Source organism: Megalobrama amblycephala, linkage group LG6 (assembly GCF_018812025.1).
Source record: "Megalobrama amblycephala isolate DHTTF-2021 linkage group LG6, ASM1881202v1, whole genome shotgun sequence".
NCBI lineage: Eukaryota > Metazoa > Chordata > Actinopteri > Cypriniformes > Xenocyprididae > Megalobrama > Megalobrama amblycephala.
The window spans coordinates 17,239,258-17,251,538 of NC_063049.1; the positions used below are offsets into that span (position 1 = coordinate 17,239,258).

At 37.9% G+C, this 12,281-nt stretch overlaps 1 protein-coding gene across 1 annotated transcript in view; it reads left to right on the top strand.

Annotated features, from left to right (window-relative positions):
- st6gal2a (ST6 beta-galactosamide alpha-2,6-sialyltranferase 2a) overlaps window positions 1-12,281 on the top strand; it is an 83,289-nt gene that overhangs the window by 39,291 nt on the left and 31,717 nt on the right. The window contains exon 2 of the mRNA XM_048193135.1: window positions 10,108-11,101. Coding sequence (XP_048049092.1) covers window positions 10,177-11,101 — 925 coding nt within the window. The 5' untranslated portion in view covers window positions 10,108-10,176. The remainder of the gene's footprint in view (window positions 1-10,107; window positions 11,102-12,281) is intronic.

Below are 12,281 nucleotides of genomic sequence, written 5' to 3' on the forward strand. Positions count from 1 at the left end.
TACTATTTGTGCGCAAAAATAAGTTGCCGTTCTGAAGTAGAACACGGAAGTGCTGCACTGTGTTTACTACGTCAACAGCGTAGGAGACTGACTGGAAAGAGAAGAAATTGTTGAATAAAGTTGTTGTTTTTGTGCGCAAAGTATTCTTGTTGCCATTTTAATAATGTCTTTACGATGCCTATTCTGGGCCTTGAAATTGGTTAGGACATTGCTCTGTAAAGGGAGGTCAGAAACCTTTTGGATTTCATCAAAAAATACTTTAATTTGTCTTCCGAAGATTAACAGGTCTTACAGGTTTGGAACAACATGAGGGTGAGTACTTAATGACACAAATTTCATTTTTTGGGTGTACAAGCCCTTTAACGTGCACTTGGGGATGACTGCGCTTTTGAAGGTGACTATGGATTTGGAAACGTAATGAATCCTGCATGTCTAAAAATGTCTGGCAGTGGGTTGGGTTACTGGAGTGCACTAGCAATATAGATGAAGGGTTCAGGTTAATGGGTTCACTGTGTGACAGTGAACATGTGTTTGCTCATCAATCTGTTCCCTCTGCTCTCCATGCACATGCAGGCAGATGACCTCTGAGTTGATTTCCCCTCATGGCTGCACTGCGGCAGGGAGGCTTTCAGAGGGCGCTGCCTGGTCATCCATAATGGAGAGCAGTGTAAATGTGAAACAGGGTCACACAGAGATGGACTGAATTGAGACCGGCTGTCTCAAGGTTGTCTGATCAGAAATCCCTTTCTTATCTCTCCTGTTCTCACTTTTGCTTCTCATCTTGTATATTGATTGCCCTCCGCAAGGACGGAACAAGCCTCAAGTGCAATCGTTGTCTTTGGTGAAATTGATGAAGCGCTTGTGGGTTTGTCAGCGTAGGAGAATGAAACCGTCTAACAGTTTTTTTTCTGTGGGGCTGCCAGAAGTATCGTTTGCTCCTGCTCTTTGACCCTGAGAATTAAATGGACCGTTTCTGCTACCGTAGCTTGAGGGGCCATTTACACGACAGTTTTCAACTAAAAACGGGAACACCTTTTACGCGTTCATTTACACGACAATGGCATTTTGGGGGCCTGAAAACACAAACTTTTGAAAACGTTTCAAAGTGCAAACAATACTGTTATTGTCTCCATTTAAACTGCAAAAACACATTTAAGAAAACTGTGACGTCATACATAATCCGTATTACATATTCTGTCTGTAGGTGCGTAGTGTTTTTTTTTTTTTTTTTTTTTTCACACAAAGTGACACTGCCAACTACTGGCCTGGCATGCATAACACAGCGTTTTTAGTCATTTTCACAGGTCCATGTGAACGAGGATCGATTTGAAAACATTGTTGTCTGTACAAAGGAAAAACTTGGAAATATACCCTTAAAATGTTAGTTCACCCAAAAATGAAAATAATGTCATTTATTACTCGCCCTCATGCCGTTCCACACCCGTAAGACCTTCATTACTCTTCGGAACACAAATTAAGATATTTTAGTTGAAATCCGATGGCTCCGTGAGGCCTCCATAGGGAGCAATGACACTTCCTCTCTCAAGATCCATTAATGTACTAAAAACATATTTGAATCAGTTCATGTGAGTACCTGAACTGAGCCATTGGATTTCAACTAAAATATCTTAATTTGTGTTCCGAAGATTAACGAAGGTCTTACGGGTGTGGAACGACATGAGGGTGAGTAATAAATGACAAAATTTTCATTTTTGGGTGAACTAACCCTTTAATGCCCTGCCAACACATTCAAATGAAATGAAATATTTTATTTTTAGCAGTGTATAATGGTGGATATAAAGGTAAATTTTGCTTTTAGTCAAGGCTAGTTTGGCTGATATTGAAACAAGTACTGTTACCTTCATTAAATGGAAAGTTTGTGGTTTCTGTGGATAAAATGGTTAATTGTGGTCATATAACATGAACAATAAATAATGCATTAACAACTTCAAATTCTTTTTAACAATTAGTAAATAATTATGAATCATTCTTCTGAAGTTCTTTTAGATCATATTTCTAGTTATATCAAGTTATATTAAAGCTGCAGTCCGTAACTTTTTTTTTTTTTTTGTTCAAAATTTGCAAAGAAAATGATATAATGAGAATGTACAACTTGAATCCATTTTCCAAACCGTGTTTTTGTCTTACCCTGAATCATTACGGTACACTTATAATAAGTGTTTATATTCTGACTATTTCAGACTGGACTGGTCGGACCTGCCGCAGAGTATCACAGTAACTGCGTGACTCGCCATAGACAAACACGGAGAAAAGTAGCTCCGGCTAGAATGTTCTTCCGCAAGACGCGTGCAGTTCTGTTTATTAACCGCTAGAGGGCCAAAAATTGCAGACTGCAGCTTTAAATACCCCCCCCCCCCCCCGAAAAAATAAATAAATAAAAATAATAATAATAATTGATGCAATTTATCATATTTGCTTTTCATTTGTTTCAAATGAAATGTAGTTTCATGAAGTGAAATGCAGAAGAATTGATGCAGATTTTTATTTTCTTTTTAAACACAGATTTCTTTTATATAAAATGTAGGGCGGGACTTAATTTTGTCCATCGGGAATTGATTGGATGGTTGTGGTTTGCTATTGTTTGAAAACTTTGATAATGCTTTGAATTGAAACTGGTCCAGCTTAAGAAGCCTTGCTGAAGTGGTTTTTGTGCTAAACTGCAGTGCAGGTCCAGAGTGTTACTACTGCTACACATGATCTTCATTTGTCTGGAGCCACTGCAGATGTTTCCAGGGAATGAGGTGTGTGTGTGTGTGTGTGTGTGTTTCAGAGACAGAGAGACTTGCATAAGGACCTGAAAGAGCTCTGGGAAGTCACCCGGTTTTGATGGGTCTTGCGAGTTTAATGAATAATGTAACATGTGCTGTGTAACTCCCTCGCTCTTCTGCGCTCTTTCACTGCCCCTTGTTATGTGTTCCCTCTATTTACATTCTCTTTATTTCTGTCTGTTTTTTTTTTTTTTTTCTTCTTCTTGTCTTGGCCCAGTCATGTCGACTTAAACTTAAGGTTTTATGTAGATTTCTACAGTTACAGTGTGTTTGTGTCTAACTGTTTTAACTCTGCTTCAGTTTGTACGGAAGGAAATGTGGTTAGCAGACGTGTAATTTTTTTTTTCTCCATCAGAGATCACATCAACCTAAGCCAAGTCGTGTTTAATATGGCTCTTGAATAGCTTCTAATAAGCAAACTATCATGTGTTGTTGACATTAAACTGCTAATGTCTTTCCACCTGTTTCTCTGTTTATCTCTGAGTTCTATCATCACGACATGCATTTCACGAATCACTGATGTGAAAATCCTGCCACACTCAGCCTCTCTTTTTCTGCGCTCGCCACACGCACACACTTATGCTCTTATGATTCTTTACACTGAATGTTACTAAGTGACACAATGCTCCCAAAACAGTTCTGTATTTACTCAGTCTCATGTAATTTGCAAAACCAGGGCTGAATTTGTGAAAGTTGTCTTAAGGCAGAAGTTAAGAATTTTCTTCATGAACTTCTTAATTTATTTGGTCACTGTTGCTCTGCAAAATGTGGGTGAATTCCAGTCACTTCAATAGAAATCCATGCTATGGGGAGTTTCCAAGTTGGTCATGTTAATTCGGTGTGCTGTTCAACAGAAAATTGCTTGTTTTGAAAGTGACGTTTGTGTGAGCAGTGCTTCATACATCGCTATATTTTTCTAATGTGACCTCACCTTAAGAATGTTCCTTAATAATTCAATTATTGAAAGTTTTCCCTTTAATGTTATGATGTTAACGTTATCCTTAAAGTTCCCCTATTACGCTATTTTTAAAGGTTCCTAATTTTGTTTTGGAGGTGTAAATGCATCACTGGTCAAAAAACACTTTCATTTTCTCATAATATGTGACCTGATTAGCAAAATGAGTCACAGTGACCCAAATTTCAAAATTGAGACAATAAGCTTTAAAATGATATCCTAGTCAAAGTCATACCTTGAATGGTTTTAAAGATATACCCATTTGAATTATGGTCGTCTGCCTTCTTTTTCCAATTGAAAACCTGAGAAAATCGCTTTTAAAGGTTTTTTTTTTTTTTGCCCGTTTGTTTGTTGATATCTTTCAAAATCCATTGCATTTAAAGGGATAAACTATTTATTTTACAGCTTAATTTGACCAAAGACATTTATATATTTGCTATTAAACCAGGCTGTAGCTCAAATTATTTTAAAGCATTTATTTGAATTAATTAATTCATTCATGGCCAAAGGAGTTTCTTTGAAAGGCTCGCGGTAAATGAAGTATACCCGGGCCTTAACCGCTCTAAATTGTAATGGACTGGAGCTCACATCAGGAGAAATGGGAACACGGGGGCACCGCGATGTGACTGCAAAGGGCATTTTCACTTTCACGATCAAAGTGCATGCCACTGATAAGCATTGTAAATGCAGTATTACTAGTATACACATACCAATTAAACGCGCAGGTCTCTTCTCGTGCGTCCTCCTCACTGGACTTTCGTTTCGCTTTCATATATCTCTTTTATAGATGCCATCAATGCTTTTACCTTTCTAGATGTAATTACCGAAATCAAAACAGTCCATAAACTATAAATCCTCACGAAAACTTCAGGCTGAAGGACTGTCTGAAGCACTAGTCTGACAGGAGGATGGCTGGAACAATCGCGTGCCTGTCAGTCGAAACGGTAAAACCATGTCAAATTTAATAGCCATTTACATACCTTTACTCAATTATCTGGACTACGAAACTTTGGGAGATTATTTTTGAAAGTCTGTTCTTTGAATTAGCTTAAAAAAAAAAAAAAAAAAAAAAAAAAACGATTTTTTTCATTGTTTTTCCACATTATCGGCCCATATCTTAAAATAGAACATTGCGACTTCCGACTCATTTCGCCAGAGCGGGTCACATATACATTACGGTATCACCTCTTACAGTGTCTGAAATGGTTCGATAAAGGATTCAGTCTCTCTAAACACCTCCTTTCCGAGAGCCTACTCTTCTCTGATGGGACAGTTGGCCAGGTCTGTTGTGATTGGTCTACCATGTACAGCGTGTGTCAGAAATGAAACGCTTATTACCGTATTTGAATTTCAGCTCTGGATGCTTCCTCAGCACTTGAATACACAGTGATATAGACCGTAACGATGGCTTCTGTTTTATCGTTTCAAATTGACCACGAGTCCTCATTCTTTGGAAGTGCGTGAAAAGTAGATGGTCTTTTGCAGCACAGAAAACGGCTTCGTCTTGACATGTCGACAACACGAACCAAACTCTTCCTGGCCTCAGATACAACTAGTGTTTGAGGGTGGGTCAAAGTAGATGACATGTGCAGCCAACAAAGACCATAGGTTTGTAAAAATCTGCATAATGCCAGTATAGGTTGGTTTGTGCTGGAAGTAAGACTGGAATTACTGAAAAGGACGTTTCTTTTGGAAGACAACTCTTGCACTTTGCACTTTTTGTTCATTATCTGGGTCTAAAGATCCAGATCTAGGATGCACATAACTTCCCATTTTCATTTGTCAGTGGGTTGTATGAGCAAGACGTCGGTCTATATTAGATTGTTAGATAAGAATCATTGTGGGTCCGCAACATCTAGTTCACAACGGCCAACATTTTGAGCCTATTTGAAAGCATTCATCTGATCGACACCTTTTAATCTCAACACAAATAAACCTATGAATCCTGCATTATAAGAGGAGCATTGATCACTGATCATGATTAAAGTCTGACAGTGATTGTCTTGAAATATTTTGTTCATTATGATGAAATTGTTCACAAGCACTGATGGCTGTCTGCTTTAAATGAGATTTAAATTACAATACAATTCAATTTGCTTGACTGTTAGTCTAACTATTTGACAATTCTATGTCTTTAAAAGCACCACTGCTAAAGATTTTAAACTCACTAATTGACTGGTCTGTTGTTGGGTAACTAGCCCAAATGGGGTTGTTTAAAATTGACCCCTGAAGATTTATTTTCTCCCACCTTGTCTCGCTACACCAGCAGTTTGTGAATGTCAGAGGCAGCACTGCTGTGCGCTGAGGTTGGGGAAACCACTTCTCTTCCTCTTTCAAACATATCTAGCAACACATAATCATAACAGAACCGAAACCATGTGTGTGTTTGTGTGAAGGGACTCATGAAGTGCACAGGCATCTTTGGTTGAAGGCTTATGGAGTATCACGTTCATGGGAGGAAAAAAATAAAATTCTTATCCTGACCAGCTGAAAGAGACTACCTAAGACCAGAAAATCAGCTTGGGCTGGTTTAGGAAATGGGGACTACAAAGAGGTAATGCACCCGTTTCAGGCCAGTGCCCCCTACATTGAGGACATGCTTATGTCCTTGTAATTCAAAACACCAAATAAACAAAAATAAAATAATAAAAAAAAAATTAAATGCAGAAAGGTTTCTGTGATGGGGGCTAGAAAATGTCATTAGCTCAGCATAAAAAAACATTACATGTGTGGATTGTCCTCATAATGATGTGTACTAACATCTGTGTGTGTGGTATATGGTGTGTAACCATATATTTTGGGGGTAGCCTTAATTTTACCAGGGGTGTGAGTATGAATGTATGTATGTATGTATATACATACAGTACAGTCCAAAAGTTTGGAACCACTAAGATGTTTAATGTTTTTAAAAGAAGTTTCGTCTGCTCACCAAGACTACATTTATTTAATTAAAAATACAGTAAAAAACAGTAATATTGTGAAATACTATTACAATTTAAAATAACTGTTTTCTATTTGAATATATTTCACAAAGTAATTTATTCCTGTGATGGCAAAGCTGAATTTTCAGCATCGTTACTCCAATCTTCAGTGTCACATGATCCTTCAGAAATCAATTCTAATATGCTGATCTGCTGCTCAAGAAACATTTAATGTGTACAATTGTACAAAATATTTGTGTACAATATTTTTTTTCAGGATTATTTGATGAATAGAAAGTTCAAAAGAACAGTGTTTATCTGAAATCTAATCTTTTGTAACATTATAAATGTCTTTACTGCCACTTTTGATTGATTTAATGCATCCTTGCTAAATTAAAGTATTCATTTTAGGGCTGCACGATTAATCGCATGCTTTTGTCATGCGTGTCTCGTCAGTAAAGCCGGTTCTGTGATTAGCGGTAAATGTCCATCACCTGCTTTCAAATGGAGTGGCACTTAATATACAGAGCCGTAGTTCGCGAACAAGCTACGCAATATCGCGTTCGTAATCGAAAGCGATTCATCTGCGATTATGAACAGGATATTGCGTAGCTTGTCCGCGAACTACGGCTCTGTATATTAAGTGCCGCTCCATTTGAAAGCAGGTGATGGACATTTACCGCTAATCACAGAACCGGCTTTACTGATGAGACACGCATGACAATCTCGTGCAATTAATCGTGCAGCCCTAATTCATTTCTTTAATTTCTTTTCAAAAAAATAAAAATAAAAATTCTTACTGACCCCAAACTTTTGAACGGTAGTGTATAATGCTACAGAAGCTTTGTATTTCAGATAAATGCTGTTCTTTTGAACTTTCTATTCATCAAGGAATCCTGAAAAAAAAAAAAGTACACAACTGTTTTCAACATTGAAAATAATCATAAATGTTTATTGAGCAGCAAATCGGCATATTAGAATGATTTCTGAAGGATCATGTGACAATGAACACTGGAGTAACGATGCTGAAAATTCAGCTTTGCATCACAGGAATAAATGACTTTGTCAAATATATTTAAATAGTACACAGCTATTTTAAATTGTAATAATATTTCACAATATTACTGTTTTTTACTGTATTTTTAATTAAATAAATGTAGTCTTGGTGAGCAGACGAAACTTCTTTTAAAAACATTAAAAATCTTAGTGGTTCCAAACTTTTGGACTGTACTGTATATATACGTGTGTGTGTGTATGTATGCATGTATAAATCTTAAATTTTGTTGTTGTTCTGAGACCGAAACGTTGGTTTTGTGTTACAGTAATTTTTCCAAATAGTAGACAGTGGAAAAAGTGTTATGACAGCAGGTGTTCTCATGTCTAAATTGAGATCTGCAGTTAGAGAATAGTGAAACGATACAGATAAGTGTATCATGAGTGGTCTCAGAGGAAACTTGTCTCAAAGGAAAGAGAAAGCTGACATCAGAAGAAATGCTTTTCCTGTTTTGACAGATTTGGTAACTGTCTAGGTACTGTGTCTGTGTGTCTGTTCTACGCAGCATGTGTTAAGTGTGTCCTTTTTAAGCTGAATTATGATTCAGAATTGTGAAGTTAATATTGAAAGCATAGTTTCCCAATAACAGTCACTGTTGTGCAATAGTTAACAGACTATCAGAACTTCATAAGAACTGATAAGAGTCATTTGTTCACTTGATGCATGGAACTAAACTGGCTTTAGTAGTAATAAAATAAATTGAGCAAGACACCTAACCCCCAATCACTCCCCAGGCACCACAGCAAAAATGGCTGCACACTGCTCCAGGTGTGTGTTCACGGTGTGTGTTCACGGTGTGTGTTCACGGTGTGTGTTCACGGTGTGTGTTCACGGTGTGTGTTCACGGTGTGTGTTCACGGTGTGTGTTCACGGTGTGTGTTCACGGTGTGTGTTCACGGTGTGTGTTCACGGTGTGTGTTCACGGTGTGTGTGTGTGTGCACTTGGATGGGTGAAATGCAGAGCACAAATTACGAGTATGGGACATCATACTTGGCTACACGTCACGTCACTAAAGGCCAAAGAATAAGTTAATATACTGTACCAAGGGATGATGTTAGATGAGTATGTAATGTCATCGCTTCTCCTCCTTTGTTTGTGTTTTTTTTTTTTTTTTTTTTTTTTTTTTTGTCCTCAAAAAAGTTTTTCTTCACCTGCCACTCAGTATGGCTCTGACCATCATGAATGAATGAATGAATGAATGAATGAATGAATGAATGAATGGTTTCACAAAATGTAAAAGGTAGTTTATTATTAGCTAGTAGCTTTATGATTAATAATAATAATAATAATAATCCTCAAGAAAATCATCTACAAATCTGAAAATAATTTAATTTGTGCAATGGAGTTGACATTTATTGTTATGACAGAAAATATTGTATCCAAATGACTGTAAAACTCACCTGACCATGTGTGATATTGTTGAACTCGTAGTCTGTGAATTTTGGAGAGAGTTCAGGTTGAATACTGACTTAAAAAGTATTTTATTATTATATATTAAATTATTATATTAAATTAATATATTAAATTATATATAAATAAATTATTATTATTATTATTATTATTATTATTATTATTATTATTATTATTATTATTATTCACAACAATAATAACAAAGATGGTTCTAAGTCCTGAAAATTAACAGGTGTGAGTTTGGTTGTAGAATACGATTGTCACTCCCGTAAATAACCAAACTGTGTGTGAATTAGGGGTGTAACTGTTCTTGGTTTTAAAAAAATAAATAAAATAAAAAAAATAAAAAAATTGAACTGTACCATTCTCCATTGTTTTAAATGTTAATCAAACAACAGAAGACAAGGAAATCACTCATTGGTCTTGACTGAATAGCTTTTGTAACTTAATAATTAATAATGATTAATATTGTAGATCATGCAGTATTGTTTTACATTTGATTAGCTACTTCATTCAGTTCTGTACCTGAAAACTAATGTTAGATACCTGAAAAACCTGAAACCTTTGTGTCTTTGCTCTTCTGTACTCTATTGGTACTCTTACTCTATTGGTGCTGTTGCTTGTAGTTTGATTATTTGTTCTTATTTTATTTATTTTTATTTGACAGTAGTCCTTTTTTCCCTGAGCATAGCATATACTGAACCATACCGAAACCGTGACTGTGATTAAAAACCGAACCATGAGTAATTTGAACCGTTGCACCCCTAGTGTGAATGTAACTATATTGGGCTCAAATATGAGACTGACAACCATATTCTGTTGCTTTGTGAACGTGGCCATAGAAAAAAAAAAATGTTATTTTGGTTAATTTATTTTAAAATCTACATGAATTTAAGGGACATGCCATGTCCTATTAAAAAATAAATAAAAATAAATAAAAAATAAAAAATTAATAAGAATGTCCTGTCCTGTTGTAGGCCTCTTGCTGACCCTTCTCCAGTTGGGTCTGGAGTGCAGCGGCGTGCGGCCGAGAGGACCACTAGAAGATGAAGTCCAGTCTGAAACAGTGGCGGCGGCTCACCCTCGGCCTCATGCTGGTCTGGGTTCTGGTGTTCCTGGCACTCCTCTCCTACTTCATGGAGTCACGAGTGGATGACCCGCACTCCGCTGCCGCTCTCTCCTACACAGACACACGCCGCCTGACCTCACTACAGGGCAACCCCCGTACCATTATGACCACCCATTTAGGGCTGGCAGCCTCCTCCACCCCCTCAACCTCCAGCAACACCCAACAGGAGCAAAGCCAGGAGGAAAACCCCAGTGCCGACCCCCAACCTAGTCCGCTCAGCCAGGAGGCCTACCCTTATCCTGACCTCCAGAGCCTGGCGGCCTGGTCCGCATTCGGCACCCAGGACGTGGGCTCCAGATCGGCTGCCGTGAGTCGCAACCGTGAGCGACAAGAGTACAACCAGGATTCACCTCAGCAGGATGAAGATGAGGAAGAGGTGTTGGGAGGGGAAGAGGAAGAGGAAGATGAAGAAGAGGGAGACGAGGGCAGGAGGAGGACAACTAAACGGGCGACAAGGCATGAGGACTCTGACCAGGATGAGTACTACGTTCCCAAGTCAAAATCTGTAGTGCACGGTCTGTGGAAAGGGCGTTTGTCTGTGGGCATGCTCAGTCCACGCCTGCAGAAGGCTGTGAAAGACTACCTTAATAATAATAAACACGGTGTGGCCTACAGGGGGCACCGGAAGGCGCAACAGAGCGGCCAACAGGTGTTGTGTGAGTTGAAAAAGAGGCAGCAGGTTCGAACTTTGGATGGGGCCGAGATGCCTTTCTCCAATTTAGGCTGGCAGAAAATTGTACCTGCCTTATCCTTAAGCCAGCTCTATGGACGAGGCTTCCAGACCTGCGCTGTGGTCACCTCTGCCGGAGCCATGCTCCATTCAGGACTCGGCAAGGAGATTGGTGAGTGACAGAGATTTTTAACTTGGGTAAATCCCTCTAAAATATCCTTAATCATTTCATTTTATTCATTTTATTACCTGAAAATAATATTCAGAATGTATGTGAGTTGCTTATTGGTATGGATGCACAATATTATTTATTAAAATCTCAGCTTAAGACTTTTTTTAAGGATGGTTTTTATTTGAATTTTTCTTATGCATGTTTACTCTCTTTCGTGTGTGTGTTTGTGTGTAGTACATTGAGAAGGTTGCTTTTAAAGGTGCAATATGTAATATTTTATGTCCACTTGAGGTCGCTAGAGGCCTATTCAAAACAAAGGCATAGCTTGATAACGCCAAGTTTGAGTGTGGAATCTTGGGCCATGTTGTCTTCACATCACAGCCAGTGGAAATAAATGGGATAGGACTCGGGAAGAAATCATGTTCATGGATGAGATTATCAACATTAGTACGAAGTATGAAGCAGAGCAGGACCGAGTGTTGTGGGAGCTGAACGAGGCCGCTGGAGCGATTGTGCAACACGCCTCACGAGCAGCAGAACTTTTATTATGACACAGTCGCCGGCGCCGCTTCTGCTTTTCCGGTAATGAATATGAGGTAACACATCTCTGTTTATCATATTAGATACATTTGAGTGTGTTGAAAATGATGTTAAAACGTTACTCTGTGCGTTCGCTCGGCGGCTAATGTGAGACACTGTTGAACACTGCAGTAAGCTAGATCGATTTTAGAATATCATATTAAATGCTGGATGGCTTGTGTTGATAAATAGCATGCAATTAATTTTAAAACGTATTGTATGATGGAGAAAATTCTGTATTACTGTTACTAAAAATAAAGCTGCATCTGATTATGCTATGTTAGCTACTTGACAAAATAGTGTCAAAAATTGTGTCAAAAAACTGAGGCATGGTACTCGTAAAAAATCAAGAAAATTAGATTTAAACAATAAGACTAAACGTGTTGAGCTATATAACAACAATTAGATTCTGTCTATACAATAACAATATTTCTGTCTATAAATTTATCAAAACAGTTGTTCCCTTGCCTATTAAAACATGTAAATATTAAAGCGTCTTTTGGTGTTTCCAAAACCGAGGGTAATGCAGGTATGACGCAATTGACAGACGACTCCTCGCACGTCCCGGAGCCTTAGTTAAAATTGCAATTTTCTCAAGATT